The following is a 25,149-nucleotide window of genomic DNA, read 5'->3' as shown; positions in this document are numbered from 1 at the left end:
AGTCTTCTGTTAAAAGTGGCGCTCCATACTATACATCCAGACTTCTGTTATAGGGGGCTCCAGAGTACACATCCAGACTGCTGTTATAGGGGGCGCTCCAGACTACACATCCAGACTGCTGTTATAGGAGCCATTCCAGACTACACAACCAGACTGCTGTTATAGGGGGCGCTCCAGACTGCACATCCAGACTGCTGTTATAGGGGGCGCTCCAGACTGCACATCCAGACTGCTGTTATAGGAGGCGCTCCAGACTGCACATCCAGACTGCTGTTATAGGGGGCGCTCCAGACTACAAATCCTGACTGCTGTTATAGGGGGCGCTCCAGACTGCACATCCAGACTGCTGTTATAGGAGGCGCTCCAGACTGCACATCCAGACTGCTGTTATAGGGGGCGCTCCAGACTGCACATCCAGACTGCTGTTATAGGGGGCGCTCCAGACTACACAACCAGACTGCTGTTATAGGAGGCGCTCCAGACTACACATCAAGACTGCTGTTATAGGAGGCGCTCCAGACTGCACATCCAGATTGCTGTTATAGGGGGCACTCCTGACTACACATCCAGACTGCTGTTATAGGAGGCGCTCCAGACTGCACATCCAGACTGCTGTTATAGGGGGCGCTCCAGACTACACATCCAGACTGCTGTTATAGGGGGCGCTCCAGACTGCACATCCAGACTGCTGTTATAGGGGGCGCTCCAGACTACAAATCCAGACTACTGTTATAGGGGGTGCTCCAGACTACACATCCAGACTGCTGTTATAGGGGGCGCTCCAGACTACACATCCAGACTACTGTTATAGGGGGCACTCCAGACTACACATCCAGACTGCTGTTATAGGGGGCGCTCCAGACTACACATCCAGACTGCTGTTATGGGGGGCGCTCCTGACTACACATCCAGACTGCTGTTATAGGAGCCGCTCCAGACTACACAACCAGTCTTCTGTTAAAAGGGGCGCTCCATACTATACATTCAGACTTCTGTTATAGGGGGCTCCAGAGTACACATCCAGACTGCTGTTATAGGGGGTGCTCCAGACTACACATCCAGACTGCTGTTATAGGAGCCATTCCAGACTACACAACCAGTCTGCTGTTATAGGGGTCGCTCCAGACTACACATCCAGACTGCTGTTATAGGATCCGCTCCAGACTACACAACCAGACTGCTGTTATAGGGGGCGCTCCAGACTACACATCCAGACTGCTGTTATAGGAGCCGCTCCAGACTACACAACCAGTCTTCTGTTAAAAGGGGCACTCCATACTATACATCCAGACTTCTGTTATAGGGGGCTCCGGAGTACACATCGAGACTGCTGTTATAGGGGGCGCTCTAGACTACACAACAACCAGACTGCTGTTATAGGGGGCGCTCCAGACTACACATCCAGACTGCAGTTATAGGGGGCGCTCCAGACTACACCTCCAGACTGCTGTTATAGGGGGCACTCCAGACTACACATTCAGACTGCTGTTATAGGGGGCGCTCCAGACTACACATCCAGACTGCTGTTATAGGGGGCGCTCCAGACTACACATGCAGACTGCTGTTATAGGAGCCGCTCCAGACTACACAACCAGTCTTCTGTTAAAAGGGGCGCTCCATACTATACATCCAGACTTCTGTTATAGGGGGCTCCAGAGTACACATCCAGACTGCTGTTATAGGGGGCACTCCAGACTACACATCCAGACTGCTGTTATAGGGGGCGCTCCAGACTACACATCCAGACTGCTGTTATGGGGGGCGCTCCTGACTACACATCCAGACTGCTGTTATAGGAGCCGCTCCAGACTACACAACCAGTCTTCTGTTAAAAGGGGCGCTCCATACTATACATCCAGACTTCTGTTATAGGGGGCTCCAGAGTACACATCCAGACTGCTGTTATAGGGGGCGCTCCAGACTACACATCCAGACTGCTGTTATAGGAGCCATTCCAGACTACACAACCAGACTGCTGTTATAGGGGGTGCTCCAGACTACACATCCAGACTGCTGTTATAGGAGCCATTCCAGACTACACAACCAGACTGCTGTTATAGGGGGTGCTCCAGACTACACATCCAGACTGCTGTTATAGGAGCCATTCCAGACTACACAACCAGTCTGCTGTTATAGGGGTCGCTCCAGACTACACATCCAGACTGCTGTTATAGGGGTCGCTCCAGACTACACATCCAGACTGCTGTTATAGGATCCGCTCCAGACTACACATCCAGACTGCTGTTATAGGAGCCGCTCCAGACTACACAACCAGTCTTCTGTTAAAAGGGGCACTCCATACTATACATCCAGACTTCTGTTATAGGGGGCTCCGGAGTACACATCGAGACTGCTGTTATAGGGGGCGCTCTAGACTACACAACAACCAGACTGCTGTTATAGGGGGCGCTCCAGACTACACATCCAGACTGCAGTTATAGGGGGCGCTCCAGACTACACCTCCAGACTGCTGTTATAGGGGGCGCTCCAGACTACACATCCAGACTGCTGTTATAGGGGGCGCTCCAGACTACACATCCAGACTGCTGTTATAGGGGGCGCTCCAGACTACACAACCAGACTGCTGTTATAGGAGCCGCTCCAGACTACACAACCAGTCTTCTGTTAAAAGGGGCGCTCCATACTATACATCCAGACTTCTGTTATAGGGGGCTCCAGAGTACACATCCAGACTGCTGTTATAGGGGGCGCTCCAGACTACACATCCAGACTGCTGTTATAGGAGCCATTCCAGACTACACAACCAGACTGCTGTTATAGGGGGCGCTCCAGATTACACATCCAGACTGCTGATATAGGGGGCGCTCCAGACTACACATCCAGACTGCTGTTATAGAGGGCGTTCCAGACTACACATCCAGACTGCTGTTATAGGGGGCGCTCCAGACTACACATCCAGACTGCTGTTATAGGGGACGCTCCAGACTAAACAACCAGTCTGCTGTTATAGGGGTCGCTCCAGACTACACATCCAGACTGCTGTTATAGGGGGCGCTCCAGACTACACATCCAGACTGCTGTTATAGGGGGCGCTCCAGACTACACCTCCAGACTGCTGTTATAGGGGGCACTCCAGACTACACATTCAGACTGCTGTTATAGGGGGCGCTCCAGACTACACATCCAGACTGCTGTTATAGGGGGCGCTCCAGACTACACATGCAGACTGCTGTTATAGGAGCCGCTCCAGACTACACAACCAGTCTTCTGTTAAAAGGGGCGCTCCATACTATACATCCAGACTTCTGTTATAGGGGGCTCCAGAGTACACATCCAGACTGCTGTTATAGGGGGCACTCCAGACTACACATCCAGACTGCTGTTATAGGGGGCGCTCCAGACTACACATCCAGACTGCTGTTATGGGGGGCGCTCCTGACTACACATCCAGACTGCTGTTATAGGAGCCGCTCCAGACTACACAACCAGTCTTCTGTTAAAAGGGGCGCTCCATACTATACATCCAGACTTCTGTTATAGGGGGCTCCAGAGTACACATCCAGACTGCTGTTATAGGGGGCGCTCCAGACTACACATCCAGACTGCTGTTATAGGAGCCATTCCAGACTACACAACCAGACTGCTGTTATAGGGGGTGCTCCAGACTACACATCCAGACTGCTGTTATAGGAGCCATTCCAGACTACACAACCAGTCTGCTGTTATAGGGGTCGCTCCAGACTACACATCCAGACTGCTGTTATAGGGGTCGCTCCAGACTACACATCCAGACTGCTGTTATAGGATCCGCTCCAGACTACACATCCAGACTGCTGTTATAGGAGCCGCTCCAGACTACACAACCAGTCTTCTGTTAAAAGGGGCACTCCATACTATACATCCAGACTTCTGTTATAGGGGGCTCCGGAGTACACATCGAGACTGCTGTTATAGGGGGCGCTCTAGACTACACAACAACCAGACTGCTGTTATAGGGGGCGCTCCAGACTACACATCCAGACTGCAGTTATAGGGGGCGCTCCAGACTACACCTCCAGACTGCTGTTATAGGGGGCGCTCCAGACTACACATCCAGACTGCTGTTATAGGGGGCGCTCCAGACTACACATCCAGACTGCTGTTATAGGGGGCGCTCCAGACTACACAACCAGACTGCTGTTATAGGAGCCGCTCCAGACTACACAACCAGTCTTCTGTTAAAAGGGGCGCTCCATACTATACATCCAGACTTCTGTTATAGGGGGCTCCAGAGTACACATCCAGACTGCTGTTATAGGGGGCGCTCCAGACTACACATCCAGACTGCTGTTATAGGAGCCATTCCAGACTACACAACCAGACTGCTGTTATAGGGGGCGCTCCAGATTACACATCCAGACTGCTGATATAGGGGGCGCTCCAGACTACACATCCAGACTGCTGTTATAGAGGGCGTTCCAGACTACACATCCAGACTGCTGCTATAGGGGGCGCTCCAGACTACACATCCAGACTGCTGTTATAGGGGACGCTCCAGACTAAACAACCAGTCTGCTGTTATAGGGGTCGCTCCAGACTACACATCCAGACTGCTGTTATAGGGGGCGCTCCAGACTACACATCCAGACTGCTGTTATAGGGGGCTCCGGAGTACACATCGAGACTGCTGTTATAGGGGTGCGCTCTAGACTACACAACCAGACTGCTGTTATAGGGGGCGCTCCAGACTACACATCCAGACTGCAGTTAGAGGGGGCGCTCCAGACTACACATCCAGACTGCTGTTATAGGGGGCACTCCAGACTACACATCCAGACTGCTGTTATAAGGGGCACTCCAAATTACACATCCAGACTGCTGTTATAGGGGGTGCTCCAGACTACACATCCAGACTGCTGTTATAGGAGCCATTCCAGACTACACATCCAGACTGCTGTTATAGGGGGCGCTCCAGATTACACATCCAGACTGCTGTTATAGGGGGCGCTCCAGACTACACATCCAGACTGCTGTTATAGAGGGCGCTCCAGACTACACATCCAGACTGCTGTTATAGGGGGCGCTCCAGATTACACATCCAGACTGCTGTTATAGGGGGCGCTCCAGACTACACATCCAGACTGCTGTTATAGAGGGCGCTCCAGACTACACATCCAGACTGCTGTTATAGGGGGCGCTCCAGATTACACATCCAGACTGCTGTTATAGGGGGCGCTCCAGACTGCACATCCAGACTGCTGTTATAGGGGGCGCTCCAGACTACACAACCAGACTGCTGTTATAGGAGGCGCTCCAGACTACACATCAAGACTGCTGTTATAGGAGGCGCTCCAGACTGCACATCCAGATTGCTGTTATAGGGGGCACTCCTGACTACACATCCAGACTGCTGTTATAGGAGGCGCTCCAGACTGCACATCCAGACTGCTGTTATAGGGGGCGCTCCAGACTACACATCCAGACTGCTGTTATAGGGGGCGCTCCAGACTGCACATCCAGACTGCTGTTATAGGGGGCGCTCCAGACTACAAATCCAGACTACTGTTATAGGGGGTGCTCCAGACTACACATCCAGACTGCTGTTAAAGGGGGCGCTCCAGACTACACATCCAGACTACTGTTATAGGGGGCACTCCAGACTACACATCCAGACTGCTGTTATAGGGGGCGCTCCAGACTACACATCCAGACTGCTGTTATGGGAGCCGCTCCAGACTACACAACCAGTCTTCTGTTAAAAGGGGCGCTCCATACTATACATTCAGACTTCTGTTATAGGGGGCTCCAGAGTACACATCCAGACTGCTGTTATAGGGGGTGCTCCAGACTACACATCCAGACTGCTGTTATAGGAGCCATTCCAGACTACACAACCAGTCTGCTGTTATAGGGGTCGCTCCAGACTACACATCCAGACTGCTGTTATAGGATCCGCTCCAGACTACACAACCAGACTGCTGTTATAGGGGGCGCTCCAGACTACACATCCAGACTGCTGTTATAGGAGCCGCTCCAGACTACACAACCAGTCTTCTGTTAAAAGGGGCACTCCATACTATACATCCAGACTTCTGTTATAGGGGGCTCCGGAGTACACATCGAGACTGCTGTTATAGCGGGCGCTCTAGACTACACAACAACCAGACTGCTGTTATAGGGGGCGCTCCAGACTACACATCCAGACTGCAGTTATAGGGGGCGCTCCAGACTACACCTCCAGACTGCTGTTATAGGGGGCACTCCAGACTACACATCCAGACTGCTGTTATAGGGGGCGCTCCAGACTACACATCCAGACTGCTGTTATAGGGGGCGCTCCAGACTACACATGCAGACTGCTGTTATAGGAGCCGATCCAGACTACACAACCAGTCTTCTGTTAAAAGGGGCGCTCCATACTATACATCCAGACTTCTGTTATAGGGGGCTCCAGAGTACACATCCAGACTGCTGTTATAGGGGGCGCTCCAGACTACACATCCAGACTGCTGTTATAGGAGCCATTCCAGACTACACAACCAGACTGCTGTTATAGGGGGTGCTCCAGACTACACATCCAGACTGCTGTTATAGGAGCCATTCCAGACTACACAACCAGACTGCTGTTATAGGGGGTGCTCCAGACTACACATCCAGACTGCTGTTATAGGAGCCATTCCAGACTACACAACCAGTCTGCTGTTATAGGGGTCGCTCCAGACTACACATCCAGACTGCTGTTATAGGATCCGCTCCAGACTACACATCCAGACTGCTGTTATAGGAGCCGCTCCAGACTACACAACCAGTCTTCTGTTAAAAGTGGCGCTCCATACTATACATCCAGACTTCTGTTATAGGGGGCTCCAGAGTACACATCCAGACTGCTGTTATAGGGGGCGCTCCAGACTACACATCCAGACTGCTGTTATAGGAGCCATTCCAGACTACACAACCAGACTGCTGTTATAGGGGGCGCTCCAGACTGCACATCCAGACTGCTGTTATAGGGGGCGCTCCAGACTGCACATCCAGACTGCTGTTATAGGAGGCGCTCCAGACTGCACATCCAGACTGCTGTTATAGGGGGCGCTCCAGACTGCACATCCAGACTGCTGTTATAGGAGGCGCTCTAGACTGCACATCCAGACTGCTGTTATAGGAGGCTCTCCAGACTGCACATCCAGACTGCTGTTATAGGGAGCGCTCCAGACTACAAATCCTGACTGCTGTTATAGGGGGCGCCCCAAACTGCACATCCAGACTGCTGTTATAGGGGGCGCTCCAGACTACAAATCCTGACTGCTGTTATAGGGGGCGCTTTAAACTGCACATCCAGACTGCTGTTATAGGGGGCGCTCCAGACTGCACATCCAGACTTCTGTTATAGGGGGCTCCAGAGTACACATCCAGACTGCTGTTATAGGAGGCGCTCCAGACTGCACATCCAGACTGCTGTTATAGGGGGCGCTCCAGACTACACATCCAGACTGCTGTTATAGGGGGCGCTCCAGACTGCACATCCAGACTGCTGTTATAGGGGGCGCTCCAGACTACAAATCCAGACTACTGTTATAGGGGTGCTCCAGACTACACATCCAGACTGCTGTTATAGGAGCCATTCCAGACTACACAACCAGTCTGCTGTTATAGGGGTCGCTCCAGACTACACATCCAGACTGCTGTTATAGGATCCGCTCCAGACTACACAACCAGTCTTCTGTTAAAAGGGGCACTCCATACTATACATCCAGACTTCTGTTATAGGGGGCTCCGGAGTACACATCGAGACTGCTGTTATAGGGGGCGCTCTAGACAACACAACAACCAGACTGCTGTTATAGGGGGCGCTCCAGACAACACATCCAGACTGCAGTTATAGGGGGCGCTCCAGACTACACCTCCAGACTGCTGTTATAGGGGGCACTCCAGACTACACATCCAGACTGCTGTTATAGGGGGCGCTCCAGACTACACATCCAGACTGCTGTTATAGGGGGCGCTCCAGACTACACATCCAGACTGCTGTTATAGGAGCCGCTCCAGACTACACATCCAGACTGCTGTTATAGGGGCGCTCCATACTGCACATCCAGACTGCTGTTATAGGGGGCGCTCCAGACTACACATCCAGACTGCTGTTATGGGGGGCGCTCCTGACTACACATCCAGACTGCTGTTATAGGAGCCGCTCCAGACTACAAAACCAGTCTTCTGTTAAAAGTGGCGCTCCATACTATACATCCAGACTTCTGTTATAGGGGGCTCCAGAGTACACATCCAGACTGCTGTTATAGGGGGCGCTCCAGACTACACATCCAGACTGCTGTTATAGGAGCCATTCCAGACTACACAACCAGACTGCTGTTATAGGGGGCGCTCCAGACTGCACATCCAGACTGCTGTTATAGGGGGCGCTCCAGACTGCACATCCAGACTGCTGTTATAGGAGGCGCTCCAGACTGCACATCCAGACTGCTGTTATAGGGGGCGCTCCAGACTACAAATCCTGACTGCTGTTATAGGGGGCGCTCCAGACTGCACATCCAGACTGCTGTTATAGGAGGCGCTCCAGACTGCACATCCAGACTGCTGTTATAGGGGGCGCTCCAGACTACACATCTAGACTGCTGTTATAGGGGGCGCTCCAGACTACAAATCCTGACTGCTGTTATAGGGGGCGCTCCAGACTGCACATCCAGACTGCTGTTATAGGGGGCGCTTCAGACTGCACATCCAGACTGCTGTTATAGGGGGCGCTCCAGACTACACAACCAGACTGCTGTTATAGGAGGCGCTCCAGACTACACATCAAGACTGCTGTTATAGGAGGCGCTCCAGACTGCACATCCAGATTGCTGTTATAGGGGGCACTCCTGACTACACATCCAGACTGCTGTTATAGGAGGCGCTCCAGACTGCACATCCAGACTGCTGTTATAGGGGGCGCTCCAGACTACACATCCAGACTGCTGTTATAGGGGGCGCTCCAGACTGCACATCCAGACTGCTGTTATAGGGGGCGCTCCAGACTACAAATCCAGACTACTGTTATAGGGGGTGCTCCAGACTACACATCCAGACTGCTGTTATAGGGGGCGCTCCAGACTACAAATCCAGACTACTGTTATAGGGGGCACTCCAGACTACACATCCAGACTGCTGTTATAGGGGGCGCTCCAGACTACACATCCAGACTGCTGTTATGGGGGGCGCTCCTGACTACACATCCAGACTGCTGTTATAGGAGCCGCTCCAGACTACACAACCAGTCTTCTGTTAAAAGGGGCGCTCCATACTATACATTCAGACTTCTGTTATAGGGGGCTCCAGAGTACACATCCAGACTGCTGTTATAGGGGGTGCTCCAGACTACACATCCAGACTGCTGTTATAGGAGCCATTCCAGACTACACAACCAGTCTGCTGTTATAGGGGTCGCTCCAGACTACACATCCAGACTGCGGTTATAGGATCCGCTCCAGACTACACAACCAGACTGCTGTTATAGGGGGCGCTCCAGACTACACATCCAGACTGCTGTTATAGGAGCCGCTCCAGACTACACAACCAGTCTTCTGTTAAAAGGGGCACTCCATACTATACATCCAGACTTCTGTTATAGGGGGCTCCGGAGTACACATCGAGACTGCTGTTATAGGGGGCGCTCTAGACTACACAACAACCAGACTGCTGTTATAGGGGGCGCTCCAGACTACACATCCAGACTGCAGTTATAGGGGGCGCTCCAGACTACACCTCCAGACTGCTGTTATAGGGGGCACTCCAGACTACACATCCAGACTGCTGTTATAGGGGGCGCTCCAGACTACACATCCAGACTGCTGTTATAGGGGGCGCTCCAGACTACACATGCAGACTGCTGTTATAGGAGCCGCTCCAGACTACACAACCAGTCTTCTGTTAAAAGGGGCGCTCCATACTGCACATCCAGACTGCTGTTATAGGGGGCGCTCCAGACTACACATCCAGACTGCTGTTATGGGGGGCGCTCCTGACTACACATCCAGACTGCTGTTATAGGAGCCGCTCCAGACTACACAACCAGTCTTCTGTTAAAAGGGGCGCTCCATACTATACATCCAGACTTCTGTTATAGGGGGCTCCAGAGTACACATCCAGACTGCTGTTATAGGGGGCGCTCCAGACTACACATCCAGACTGCTGTTATAGGAGCCATTCCAGACTACACAACCAGACTGCTGTTATAGGGGGTGCTCCAGACTACACATCCAGACTGCTGTTATAGGAGCCATTCCAGACTACACAACCAGTCTGCTGTTATAGGGGTCGCTCCAGACTACACATCCAGACTGCTGTTATAGGGGTCGCTCCAGACTACACATCCAGACTGCTGTTATAGGATCCGCTCCAGACTACACATCCAGACTGCTGTTATAGGAGCCGCTCCAGACTACACAACCAGTCTTCTGTTAAAAGGGGCACTCCATACTATACATCCAGACTTCTGTTATAGGGGGCTCCGGAGTACACATCGAGACTGCTGTTATAGGGGGCACTCTAGACTACACAACAACCAGACTGCTGTTATAGGGGGCGCTCTAGACTACACATCCAGACTGCAGTTATAGGGGGCGCTCCAGACTACACCTCCAGACTGCTGTTATAGGGGGCGCTCCAGACTACACATCCAGACTGCTGTTATAGGGGGCGCTCCAGACTACACATCCAGACTGCTGTTATAGGGGGCGCTCCAGACTACACAACCAGACTGCTGTTATAGGAGCCGCTCCAGACTACACAACCAGTCTTCTGTTAAAAGGGGCGCTCCATACTATACATCCAGACTTCTGTTATAGGGGGCTCCAGAGTACACATCCAGACTGCTGTTATAGGGGGCGCTCCAGACTACACATCCAGACTGCTGTTATAGGAGCCATTCCAGACTACACAACCAGACTGCTGTTATAGGGGGCGCTCCAGATTACACATCCAGACTGCTGATATAGGGGGCGCTCCAGACTACACATCCAGACTGCTGTTATAAAGGGCGTTCCAGACTACACATCCAGACTGCTGTTATAGGGGGCGCTCCAGACTACACATCCAGACTGCTGCTATAGGGGGCGCTCCAGACTACACATCCATACTGCTGTTATAGGGGGCGCTCCAGACTACACATCCAGACTGCTGTTATAGGGGGCGCTCCAGACTACACATCCAGACTGCTGCTATAGGGGGCGCTCCAGACTACACATCCAGACTGCTGTTATAGGAGCCGCTCCAGACTACACAACCAGTCTTCTGTTAAAAGGGGCACTCCATACTATACATCCAGACTTCTGTTATAGGGGGCTCCGGAGTACACATCGAGACTGCTGTTATAGGGGTGTGCTTTAGACTACACAACCAGACTGCTGTTATAGGGGGCGCTCCAGACTACACATCCAGACTGCAGTTATAGGGGGCGCTCCAGACTACACATCCAGACTGCTGTTATAGGGGGCACTCCAGACTACACATCCAGACTGCAGTTATAGGGGGCGCTCCAAATTACACATCCAGACTGCTGTTATAGGGGGTGCTCCAGACTACACATCCAGACTGCTGTTATAGGAGCCATTCCAGACTACACATCCAGACTGCTGTTATAGGGGGCGCTCCAGATTACACATCCAGACTGCTGATATAGGGGGCGCTCTAGATTACACATCCAGACTGCTGTTATAGGGGGCGCTCCAGACTACACATCCAGACTGCTGTTATAGAGGGCGCTCCAGACTACACATCCAGACTGCTGTTATAGGGGGCGCTCCAGATTACACATCCAGACTGCTGTTGTAGGGGGCGCTCCAGACTACACATCCAGACTGCTGTTATAGAGGGCGCTCCAGACTACACATCCAGACTGCTGTTATAGAGGGCGCTCCAGACTACACATCCAGACTGCTGTTATAGGGGGTGCTCCAGACTACACATCTAGACTGCTGTTATAGGGGGCGCTCCAGACTACACAACCAGTCTGCTGTTATAGGGGTCGCTCCAGACTACACATCCAGACTGCTGTTATAGGGGGCGCTCCAGACTACACATCCAGACTGCAGTTATAGGGGGCGCTCCAGACTACACATCCAGAATGCTGCTATAGGGGGCGCTCCAGACTACACATCCAGACTGCTGTTATAGGAGCCGCTCCAGACTACACAACCAGTCTTCTGTTAAAAGGGGCACTCCATACTATACATCCAGACTTCTGTTATAGGGGGCTCCGGAGTACACATCGAGACTGCTGTTATAGGGGGGCGCTCTAGACTACACAACCAGACTGCTGTTATAGGGGGCGCTCCAGACTACACATCCAGACTGCAGTTATAGGGGGCGCTCCAGACTACACATCCAGACTGCTGTTATAGGGGGCACTCCAAATTACACATCCAGACTGCTGTTATAGGGGCCGCTCCAGACTGCACATCCAGACTGCTGTTATAGGGGGCTCCAGAGTACACATCCAGACTGCTGTTATAGGGGACTCCAGAGTACACATCCAGACTGCTGTTATAGGGGGTGCTCCAGACTACACATCCAGACTGCTGTTATAGGAGCCATTCCAGACTACACAACCAGACTGCTGTTATAGGGGGCGCTCCAGACTACACATTCAGACTGCAGTTATAGGAGGCGCTCCAGACTACACATCCAGAAAGCTGTTATAGGAGCCGCTCCAGACTACACAACCAGTCTTCTGTTAAAAGGGGCACTCCATACTATACATCCAGACTTCTGTTATAGGGGGCTCCGGAGTACACATCGAGACTGCTGTTATAGGGGTGTGCTTTAGACTACACAACCAGACTGCTGTTATAGGGGGCGCTCCAGACTACACATCCAGACTGCAGTTATAGGGGGCGCTCCAGACTACACATCCAGACTGCTGTTATAGGGGGCACTCCAGACTACACATCCAGACTGCAGTTATAGGGGGCGCTCCAAATTACACATCCAGACTGCTGTTATAGGGGGTGCTCCAGACTACACATCCAGACTGCTGTTATAGGAGCCATTCCAGACTACACATCCAGACTGCTGTTATAGGGGGCGCTCCAGATTACACATCCAGACTGCTGATATAGGGGGCGCTCTAGATTACACATCCAGACTGCTGTTATAGGGGGCGCTCCAGACTACACATCCAGACTGCTGTTATAGAGGGCGCTCCAGACTACACATCCAGACTGCTGTTATAGGGGGCGCTCCAGATTACACATCCAGACTGCTGTTGTAGGGGGCGCTCCAGACTACACATCCAGACTGCTGTTATAGAGGGCGCTCCAGACTACACATCCAGACTGCTGTTATAGAGGGCGCTCCAGACTACACATCCAGACTGCTGTTATAGGGGGTGCTCCAGACTACACATCTAGACTGCTGTTATAGGGGGCGCTCCAGACTACACAACCAGTCTGCTGTTATAGGGGTCGCTCCAGACTACACATCCAGACTGCTGTTATAGGGGGCGCTCCAGACTACACATCCAGACTGCAGTTATAGGGGGCGCTCCAGACTACACATCCAGAATGCTGCTATAGGGGGCGCTCCAGACTACACATCCAGACTGCTGTTATAGGAGCCGCTCCAGACTACACAACCAGTCTTCTGTTAAAAGGGGCACTCCATACTATACATCCAGACTTCTGTTATAGGGGGCTCCGGAGTACACATCGAGACTGCTGTTATAGGGGGGCGCTCTAGACTACACAACCAGACTGCTGTTATAGGGGGCGCTCCAGACTACACATCCAGACTGCAGTTATAGGGGGCGCTCCAGACTACACATCCAGACTGCTGTTATAGGGGGCACTCCAAATTACACATCCAGACTGCTGTTATAGGGGCCGCTCCAGACTGCACATCCAGACTGCTGTTATAGGGGGCTCCAGAGTACACATCCAGACTGCTGTTATAGGGGACTCCAGAGTACACATCCAGACTGCTGTTATAGGGGGTGCTCCAGACTACACATCCAGACTGCTGTTATAGGAGCCATTCCAGACTACACAACCAGACTGCTGTTATAGGGGGCGCTCCAGACTACACATCCAGAAAGCTGTTATAGGAGCCGCTCCAGACTACACAACCAGTCTTCTGTTAAAAGGGGCACTCCATACTATACATCCAGACTTCTGTTATAGGGGGCTCCGGAGTACACATCGAGACTGCTGTTATAGGGGTGCGCTCTAGACTACACAACCAGACTGCTGTTATAGGGGGCGCTCCAGACTACACATCCAGACTGCAGTTATAGGGGGCGCTCCAGACTACACATCCAGACTGCTGTTATAGGGGACACTCCAGACTACACATCCAGACTCCTGCTATAGGGGGCACTCCAAATTACACATCCAGACTGCTGTTATAGGGGGTGCTCCAGACTACACATCCAGACTGCTGTTATAGGAGCCATTCCAGACTACACAACCAGACTGCTGTTATAGGGGGCGCTCCAGATTACACATCCAGACTGCTGATATAGGGGGCGCTCCAGACTACACATCCAGACTGCAGTTATAGGGGGCTCCAGATTACACATCCAGACTGCTGTTATAGGGGGCGCTCCAGACTACACATCCAGACTGCTGTTATAGAGGGCGCTCCAGACTACACATCCAGACTGCTGTTATAGGGGGCGCTCCAGATTACACATCCAGACTGCTGTTATAGGGGGCGCTCCAGACTACACATCCAGACTGCTGTTATAGAGGGCGCTCCAGACTACACATCCAGACTGCTGTTATAGGGGGTGCTCCAGACTACACATCTAGACTGCTGTTATAGGGGGCGCTCCAGACTACACAACCAGTCTGCTGTTATAGGGGTCGCTCCAGACTACACATCCAGACTGCTGTTATAGGGGGCGCTCCAGACTACACATCCAGACGGCAGTTATAGGGGGCGCTCCAGACTACACATCCAGACTGCTGCTATAGGGGGCGCTCCAGACTACACATCCAGACTGCTGTTATAGGAGCCGCTCCAGACTACACAACCAGTCTTCTGTTAAAAGGGGCACTCCATACTATACATCCAGACTTCTGTTATAGGGGGCTCCGGAGTACACATCGAGACTGCTGTTATAGGGGGGCGCTCTAGACTACACAACCAGACTGCTGTTATAGGGGGCGCTCCAGACTACACATCCAGACTGCAGTTATAGGGGGCGCTCCAGACTACACATCCAGACTGCTGTTATAGGGGGCACTCCAAATTACACATCCAGACTGCTGTTATAGGGGCCGCTCCAGACTGCACATCCAGACTGCTGTTATAGGGGGCGCTCCAGACTACACATCCAGACTGCTGTTATAGGAGCCGCTCCAGACTACACAACCAGTCTTCTGTTAAAAGGGGCGCTCCATACTATACATCCAGACTGCTGTTATAGGGGGCTCCAGAGTACACATCCAGACTGCTGTTATAGGGGACTCCAGAGTACACATCCAGACTGCTGTTATAGGGGGTGCTCCAGACTACACATCCAGACTGCTGTTATAGGAGCCATTCCAGACTACACAACCAGACTGCTGTTATAGGGGGCGCTCCAGACTACACATCCAGACTGCAGTTATAGGAGGCGCTCCAGACTGCACATCCAGACTGCTGTTATAGGAGCCGCTCCAGACTACACAACCAGTCTTCTGTTAAAAGGGGCACTCCATACTATACATCCAGACTTCTGTTATAGGGGGCTCCGGAGTACACATCGAGACTGCTGTTATAGGGGTGCGCTCTAGACTACACAACCAGACTGCTGTTATAGGGGGCGCTCCAGACTACACATCCAGACTGCAGTTATAGGGGGCGCTCCAGACTACACATCCAGACTGCTGTTATAGGGGACACTCCAGACTACACATCCAGACTCCTGCTATAGGGGGCACTCCAAATTACACATCCAGACTGCTGTTATAGGGGGTGCTCCAGACTACACATCCAGACTGCTGTTATAGGAGCTATTCCAGACTACACAACCAGACTGCTGTTATAGGGGGCGCTCCAGATTACACATCCAGACTGCTGATATAGGGGGCGCTCCAGACTACACATCCAGACTGCAGTTATAGGGGGCTCCAGATTACACATCCAGACTGCTGTTATAGGGGGCGCTCCAGACTACACATCCAGACTGCTGTTATAGAGGGCGCTCCAGACTACACATCCAGACTGCTGTTATAGGGGGCGCTCCAGATTACACATCCAGACTGCTGTTATAGGGGGCGCTCCAGACTACACATCCAGACTGCTGTTATAGGGGGTGCTCCAGACTACACATCTAGACTGCTGTTATAGGGGGCGCTCCAGACTACACAACCAGTCTGCTGTTATAGGGGTCGCTCCAGACTACACATCCAGACTGCTGTTATAGGGGGCGCTCCAGACTACACATCCAGACGGCAGTTATAGGGGGCGCTCCAGACTACACATCTAGACTGCAGCTATAGGGGGCGCTCCAGACTACACATCCAGACTGCTGTTATAGGAGCCGCTCCAGACTACACAACCAGTCTTCTGTTAAAAGGGGCACTCCATACTATACATCCAGACTTCTGTTATAGGGGGCTCCGGAGTACACATCGAGACTGCTGTTATAGGGGGGCGCTCTAGACTACACAACCAGACTGCTGTTATAGGGGGCGCTCCAGACTACACATCCAGACTGCAGTTATAGGGGGCGCTCCAGACTACACATCCAGACTGCTGTTATAGGGGGCACTCCAAATTACACATCCAGACTGCTGTTATAGGGGCCGCTCCAGACTGCACATCCAGACTGCTGTTATAGGGGGCGCTCCAGACTACACATCCAGACTGCTGTTATAGGAGCCGCTCCAGACTACACAACCAGTCTTCTGTTAAAAGGGGCGCTCCATACTATACATCCAGACTTCTGTTATAGGGGGCTCCAGACTACACATCCAGACTGCTGTTATAGGAGCCATTCCAGACTACACAACCAGTCTGCTGTTATAGGATCCGCTCCAGACTACACAACCAGACTGCTGTTATAGGGGGCGCTCCAGACTACACCTCCAGACTGCAGTTATAGGAGGCGCTCCAGACTACACATCCAGACTGCTGCTATAGGGGGCGCTCCAGACTACACATCCAGACTGCTGTTATGGGAGCCGCTCCAGACTACACAACCAGTCTTCTGTTAAAAGGGGCACTCCATACTATACATCCAGACTTCTGTTATAGGGGGCTCCGGAGTACACATCGAGACTGCTGTTATAGGGGGGCGCTCTAGACTACACAACCAGACTGCTGTTATAGGGGGCGCTCCAGACTACACATCCAGACTGCAGTTATAGGGGGCGCTCCAGACTACACCTCCAGACTGCTGTTATAGGGGGTGCTCCAGACTGCACATCCAGACTGCTGTTATAGGAGCCGCTCCAGACTGCACATCCAGACTGCTGTTATAGGGGGCGCTCCAGACTACACATCCAGACTGCTGTTATAGGAGCCGCTCCAGACTACACAACCAGTCTTCTGTTAAAAGGGGCGCTCCATACTATACATCCAGACTTCTGTTATAGGGGGCTCCAGACTACACATCCAGACTGCTGTTATAGGAGCCATTCCAGACTACACAACCAGTCTGCTGTTATAGGATCCGCTCCAGACTACACAACCAGACTGCTGTTATAGGGGGCGCTCCAGACTACACATCCAGACTGCAGTTATAGGGGGCGCTCCAGACTACACATCCAGACTGCTGTTATAGGGGGCACTCCAGACTACACATCCAGACTGCTGTTATAGGGGGCACTCCAAATTACACATCCAGACTGCTGTTATAGGGGCCGGTCCAGACTGCACATCCAGACTGCTGTTATAGGGGGCGCTCCAGACTACACATCCAGACTGCTGTTATAGGGGGCTCCAGAGTACACATCCAGTCTGCTGTTATAGGATCCGCTCCAGACTACACAACCAGACTGCTGTTATAGGGGGCGCTCCAGACTACACCTCCAGACTGCAGTTATAGGAGGCGCTCCAGACTACACATCCAGACTGCTGTTATAGGATCCGCTCCAGACTACACAACCAGACTACTGTTATAGGGGGCGTTCCAGACTACACATCCAGACTGCTGTTATAGGGGCCGCCCCAGACTACAGAACCAGACTGCTGTTATAGGAGCCGCTCCAGACTACACAACCAGTCTTCTGTTAAAAGGGGCACTCCATACTATACATCGAGACTGCTGTTATAGGGGGCGCTCCAGACTACACCTCCAGACTGCTGTTATAGGAGCCATTCCAGACTACACATCCAGACTGCTGTTATAGGGGGTGCTCCAGACTACACAACCAGACTGCTGTTATAGGGGGCGCTCCAGACTACACATCCAAACTGCTGTTATAGGGGGCGCTCCAGACTACACAACCAGACTGCTGTTATAGGAGCCGCTCCAGACTACACAACCAGTCTTCTGTTAAAAGGGGCACTCCATACTATACATCCAGACTTCTGTTATAGGGGGCTCCGGAGTACACATCGAGACTGCTGTTATAGGAGGCGCTCTAGACTACACAACCAGACTGCTGTTATAGGGGGCGCTCCAGACTACACATCCAGACTGCTGTTATAGGAGGCTCTCCAGAGTACACATCCAGACTGCTGTTATAGGGGGCGCTCTAGACTACACAACCAGACTTCTGTTATAGGGGGCTCCAGAGTATACATCCAGACTGCTATTATAGGAGGCGCTCCAGACTACACATCCAGACTGCTGTTATAGGGGGCGCTCCAGACTACACATCCAGACTGCTGTTATAGGGGTCGCTCCAGACTACACATCCAGACTGCTGTTATAGGGGGCGCTCCAGACTACACATCCAGACTGCTGTTATAGGGGGCGCTCCAGACTACACAACCAGACTGCTGTTAAAAGGGGCACTCCATACTATACATCCAGACTTCTGTTATAGGGGGCTCCGGAGTACACATCCAGACTGCTGTTATAGGGGGCGCTCCAGACTACACATCCAGATTGCTGTTATAGGGGGCGCTCCAGACTACACATCCAGACTACTGTTATAAGGGGCGCTTCAGACTACACATCCAAACTGCTGTTATAGGGGGCGCTCCAGACTACACATCCAGACTACTGTTATAGGGGGCGCTCCAGACTATACAACCAGACTGCTGTTATAGGGGGCGCTCCAGACTATACAACCAGACTGCTGTTATAGGGGGCGCTCCAGACTACACATACAGACTGCTGTTATAGGGGGCGCTCCAGACTACACAACCAGACTGTTGTTATGGGGGGCGCTCCAGACTTCACAGACTGCTGTTATAGGGGGACTCCTCCAGGCTACACATTCAAATTGCTTCAGATTACATACTTGTCCACGGCCTACAGTACTTACACCTACTAGATAAGATCAGAGGACTTCTTACCCCCACACGTGTTCTGATCTTCTTGCAGTTCATATTCTGGAGGACAGGAGCAGAAAAATCCTCCAATGTAATTGTTGCAAAAATGTGAGCAGGGGTCATTTGTGTCGCACTCGTCCACATCTGTACGAGAGAGAAGAAGAGACTGAGAAAATAGGGGTCCACCCGCTCCTGGTCCCCTCCACCATTAGCTGAGGCTTAGTTCACTTGGTCTCCATTGCTGACTGAGCAGTGGAGGAAGGTTGCTGCTGCAACAATCTGCTGCCGGCCACTAAGGTGCTTTGTCCATGTTTTTTAAGCTCCAGTATTATAACATTGCATTTTTTCAGCTAGTAATTGACTTACACTGATATTTGGACACTGCGCGTATGAACCTTACGCACCTGCAGCCATGTAATAAGCAGCGAATCCAGTACGTCTCTCCTGGTTGGAGAAGTCAGACTTGAACAATAATTTCATGTGACTTGTAGGATAGAACTTCTCTCCTGGGAATCCGGCAGATCCAAGCACATGGCGGCCACAGAACGTCTGCTGGACCTCATCTCCAATGAGAACCTGCAGGACAGAGACAGCGGTCACCCATGGAACTGATCACTGGAGAGCCCAACCACCAACGGGAGTCAAAAGCAGAGACAATCTGAAAAATCACAGAAATGCCCTCATAGACATTTTATTACAGGAGTGTCAATATTGTACTACCTTGCAAATCTGGCTATTTTTACTAGCTTATTTTAGTATAGTATCCTTAAAGAGGTTCTCCGGAATTAAAGGGGAACTCCAGTCATTCTATAGCTACATTGCTGGGTAAGAAATGGAAACATATAAATCCTTTCATGTTTTTTTTATTTATTTTTTTCATTTAAGGCTGAGTTCACACTTCAGTTATGTGATCAGTTATTTTGATCAGTTATTGTGAGCCAAAACCAGTTGCGGGTCAAAAACACAGTACAGGTGCAAATCAAATCATTTTACCTTACCTCTGAGGAGGCTTCACTACTGGTTTTGGCTCACAATAACTGATGGAAATAACTGACCAAATAACTGACGTGTGAAAGCAGCCTAAACTTAATCCTGGGAGGGGCTTAGTTATCACATGACTGCCTTCACTTTATCCTGGGAGGGGCTTCATTATCACATGACTCCTTTCACTTAATCCTGGGAGGGGCTTAGTTATCACATGACTGCCTTCATTTAATCTTGGGAGGGGCTTAGTTATCAACATTAATGCCTTCATTTAATCTTGGGAGGGGCTTAGTTATCACATGACTGTCTTCATTTAATGTTGGGAGGGGCTTAGTTATCACATGACTGCCTTCATTTAATCTTGGGAGGGGCTTAGTTATCACATGACTGTCTTCATTTAATGTTGGGAGGGGCTTAGTTATCACATGACTGCCTTCATTTAATCTTGGGAGAGGCTTAGTTATCACATGACTGCCCTCATTTAATCTTGGGAGGGGCTTAGTTATCACATGACTGCCTTCATTTAATCTTGGGAGAGGCTTAGTTATCACATGACTGCCTTCATTTAATCTTGGGAGGGGCTTAGTTATCACATGACTGCCTTCATTTAAAACTGGGAGAGGCATAGTTATCACATGTCCACCTTTATTTAATCCTGGGAGGGACTTAGCTGTCACATGATTGCCTATGTTTAATTCTAGGAGGGGCTTAGTTATCACATGACTGACTTCATTTAATCCTGGGAGGGGCTTAGTTGTCACATGACTGACTTCATTTAATCCTGGGAGAGGCTTAGTTGTCACACGAATACCTTCATTTAATCCTGGGAGGGGCTTAGTTGTCACATGACTGTGTGACCCATCAATTGACCCCGTTCACAAGTACTCTAGTTTTTATTAGACCAGTGGCAGGTTCTTCCTCTCCATGGTCTGGTCCAGTGCCACCAAGCCTTTCTACTGACCACCTATCTCCTCGCTCTATTGCAGGGCTCTCCAACCTGTGGCCCTCCAGCTGTTAAAAAGCTACAACTCCCAGCATACACTGCATTGATTCACCTGCAGAGAGTCATACTCGCAGTTCTCAGAGGGCTCAATGTCCAAGTGTGTGAAATACAGCCGGACGCCGTACCCCTCCGGCACCAGAATATGCCAGATTTTCTCTGCATTATTAGGATAAACCTCAGGGTAATTGGGGGATGTGATCTCTCCAAACATAGAGGGTGACCCTGCACCGGCACGCCCCAGGAGGGCGAGGAACAGCAGCCACCTGTACAGGACAACAAAAAAAAGAAGTAATGTGGTCCAACCTATGTAGAATGCATTATCAGGAATACATGCAACATGCACAAAGGATCATGGGAAAGCAGGATGCAAAGTGTGCACTAGATTGCTAGCTCTGCAGGTGAGTGGCAGGGAAAGTAGTGGTGACTTACCTCATGCCGATATAGATGATCAACACTGACCGATCAGCAGGTCTCCTCAACGCATTTCAGACGTTAATACGTTTGCACTGGGAAAGAGGGAGAACTTCTTGTCCTGTTTATGTCTTGGATTTTGGAGTCCCCCCCCCCCTTCCCTTCCCCCAGATGCACAAAAATGAATTTAACCCTCTATGATACTGGCGAGGGTCTGAGAACAAGACGTGGGGGGGGGGGGGGGGGGGGGGGGATTCAGATGTGGAAATTTTAGTGGATCGATTTGGGGAAAGTCCAGGATTTCGTAAGAGTCGGATTTTTTTCAAATTTTTTTTTCTTTCGCGGAAAACAGCTGATTTCCAATAAATGAAAGCAGAGCGGGAAGAGAGATGAAATCCTAACCCACCACCAGCGTCGACACATGAACATATGGCCCAGAGTCAGGCCCCGCAATAAAAGAACTGAACCTCAAAGAGGACTCCTGACACATCAGCGTTAGCAACACCTTGCATTCCCCATGTAATAAAAATTCTGGAGCATCTATTCTTATGACTCTGTGTTGTGATACATTCCTATCTTATCCCTCCTAGAGGTAATGAGTGAATTCCTAGCAGTTTGCAATGAAGACCAGATGGGTGTCACCCGTTGGGGGTGGGGTGCCCCTTCACAGTCTGATACTATCCAATCATTGTGGCCAGTGTCAGACTGTGCATAGGAACAATCCTGACTGGTAACACCCATCTGGACCTTTATTGCACACTGCTGAAAATTCATTCATACGTTCTAGCAGGAATAATAGAGGGATGACACTGCAGTGCTCCAGAATTGTTACTGCATGGGGAATACAAGCAGTTATTAAAACAGACATGTGAGGAGAGGTGGCAGCCCCTCCTTAAAGGGAAACTAAGATATACCATGAGGCCTAAATTGCATGTTTTCCATTCTGTTTAGTTTCCTGCGTTTTTATGTTTTTAGTGCAGATTTTGATGTGGTTTTTAGGTCTCACGTTGATTTCAATGGGGAATTCCATGGGGAATCTGCACTAAGGATAAACATGTGGGAGGAAAACAGCACTCCGCATGAACTACAGCACGGATTTCCCATCGAAAACAATGGTAGACGAGATTCTGCATGGATTTTAGTGTGAATAACTGCGTGAACAGGGCCTAAAATCCTCAACTGCTGGGTTTTGTTGCAGATTGTGACTTGACCTGCCACAGCTGCGAGTAACAAAGCAAAGACTAATATACAATAAGGCTACGCGGACACTGGACGGTAATTAATCTGGGAATTAAAAAAAAATTAATCCGGGAATTAAGAAAATAAAATTACAAAAAAAAAATATATATATTACTTTATTATAAATACATTCCCAATTACCTTTAATTAGTTATAATGTCTCATTTTATCTAGGGAGCAATCGTCAGGAGAAATAAAATGGCCGCTGTCCTATTAGTACACACAGAACCTGTCCTAATCACACAGCAGGACAATGAGCTAAAGAGCTGCCTCTTCCTCCTCTCTGCTCTGCTTGTCAGGGATTATGATCCTGAATACAGCTGATAAGATCTTCAGCTGAATCTCTTTAGGAAAGGAGTCCATGAGAAGACATTAAGTACAGAGAGGAAGGTGGGGATAATGGGCAGTAGCTCTTGCATGCAGTCTCCATTACCACAGCCCCATATTACCACACTTTTGCCCTGTCTGTCCTTCATGTCTCCTCATGAACTCTATTCCTAATACCTTTCATTAGTTAGAATGGCTTGTTTGGTCTGGGGAGCAATCATTAGGAGAAATAAAATGGCCACCGTCCTATTTGCAAACACAAAACCTATCCTAATTACACAGCAGGACAAGTTACTTCAGAACACTGAGGTAAAGAGCTGCCTCTTCCTCCTCTCTGCTCTGCTTGTCAGGGATTATGATCATGAATACAGGTGATAAGATCATCAGCTGAATCTCTGTATGACTGGAGTTCATGAGGAGACATGAAGTACAGAGAGGAGCTGGGGATGTGACTAATGGGCAGCAGCTCTTGAATGCAGTCATCATTACCACAGTCTGTCCTGTCCATCCTCTCTGCACTTCATGTCTCCTCATGGACTCCATTCCTACAGAGATTCAGCTGAAGATCTTATCATCTGTATTTAGGATCATAATCTCTGACAAGTAGAGCAGAGAGGAGGATGAGGCAGCTATTTAGCTCAGTGTTATGAAGTAACTTGTTCTGCTGTGTGATTAAGGGCTCATGCACACGGCCCTTGCCCCACCGTGGCCGTATTACACTACAGAGTGCTTCCGTTGTGTTTCTGGCTGTGCCTCCGTACCGCAAAAAAGTAGTGCATGCATGAGGCTGCCCCACAGTCAGTGCCCGTGCATTGCGGACCGCAGTTTGCGGTCTGCAGCACAGGCCCGGCCAGCACACGGTCGCGTGCATGAGCCCTAAGACAGATTTTGTGTACTAATAGGACAGCGGCCATTTTATTTCTCCTAATGATTGCTTCCCAGACAATGAAAGGTATTTGGGATTATATTTATAATAAAGTAATATTTAAATATTTTCATTTTCTTAATTCCCGGAGAACCCCTTTAATTGAGCGTAAGAAAATGTGGCAAAATTTGACATTCCTGCAGATTTAAAACCCTTAGGTCTAGTGCACACAATGCATTCCACGGCATAAACTGCCACGGTTGAATGACAATGGAGTGGACGTTGAATGGAGCTAAACCGTAAGAGGAAGCCACGACGGTTTTCAGCAGCGTCTGTTTGGGCACCGAGCCAAGGAAGGAGATGTCATTTCTCGGTGCGGTCTCAGTTATAAGCCGTTATCTTTCGGGTTAGACGCCAAATTCCATCTGCAAAAAAAAAAAAAAAAACATGTGAAAACGGGACCTTAGAATCTATTCGTGTTGCAAGTGCACCATCTAGTGGTAACTGCTGGACTTTCTGCATGAAAAAAAAAAAGAAAGACAAAAACAAATATTTGGTCAGACAATCTAAAAGGTATCACAGAGTTTTGCTACAAATAGAAAACAAAAAGTAAACATTTCCTGGATTTAGTAATTTGTATTGTAAACAGACAACTGTCAACAGTAATGAAATAGTAAGGGACAATTCCTCAGTCTGACACAGGGGGCGCTGTGGGATTTATGTCGAAAACCACACAGTAACAGCAAAAGGTAGTGTCATACAGTGCCCATACTAATAGTGTTATACAGTGTTATACAGTGCCCATACTAATAGTGTTATACAGTGTTATACAGTGCCCATACTAATAGTGTTATACAGTGCCCGTACTAATAGTGTCATACAGTGCCCATACTAATAGTTTCATACAGTGCCCATACTAATAGTGTAACACAGTGCCCGTACTAATACTGTTATA

General features: G+C 50.3%; 1 protein-coding gene across 1 annotated transcript in view; it reads right to left on the bottom strand.

Annotated features, from left to right (window-relative positions):
• The window catches only part of C1S (complement C1s), a 50,500-nt gene extending 28,542 nt beyond the window's left edge, over nucleotides 1-21,958 (bottom strand). Inside the window, exons 1-4 of the mRNA XM_040435659.1 lie at nucleotides 21,782-21,958; nucleotides 21,405-21,615; nucleotides 19,770-19,941; nucleotides 19,390-19,509 (exon numbers count right to left, since the gene is read on the bottom strand). Coding sequence (XP_040291593.1) covers nucleotides 19,390-19,509; nucleotides 19,770-19,941; nucleotides 21,405-21,615; nucleotides 21,782-21,786 — 508 coding nt within the window. The 5' untranslated portion in view covers nucleotides 21,787-21,958. The remainder of the gene's footprint in view (nucleotides 1-19,389; nucleotides 19,510-19,769; nucleotides 19,942-21,404; nucleotides 21,616-21,781) is intronic.
• Between the last annotated feature and the right edge of the window lie 3,191 nt (nucleotides 21,959-25,149).

The sequence above is a fragment of the Bufo bufo genome, chromosome 6 (assembly GCF_905171765.1).
Source record: "Bufo bufo chromosome 6, aBufBuf1.1, whole genome shotgun sequence".
Classification (NCBI taxonomy): Eukaryota; Metazoa; Chordata; class Amphibia; order Anura; family Bufonidae; genus Bufo; species Bufo bufo.
The sequence above is the reverse complement of the archived record's forward strand: the minus strand, read 5'-3'. Positions and strand labels throughout refer to the sequence as shown.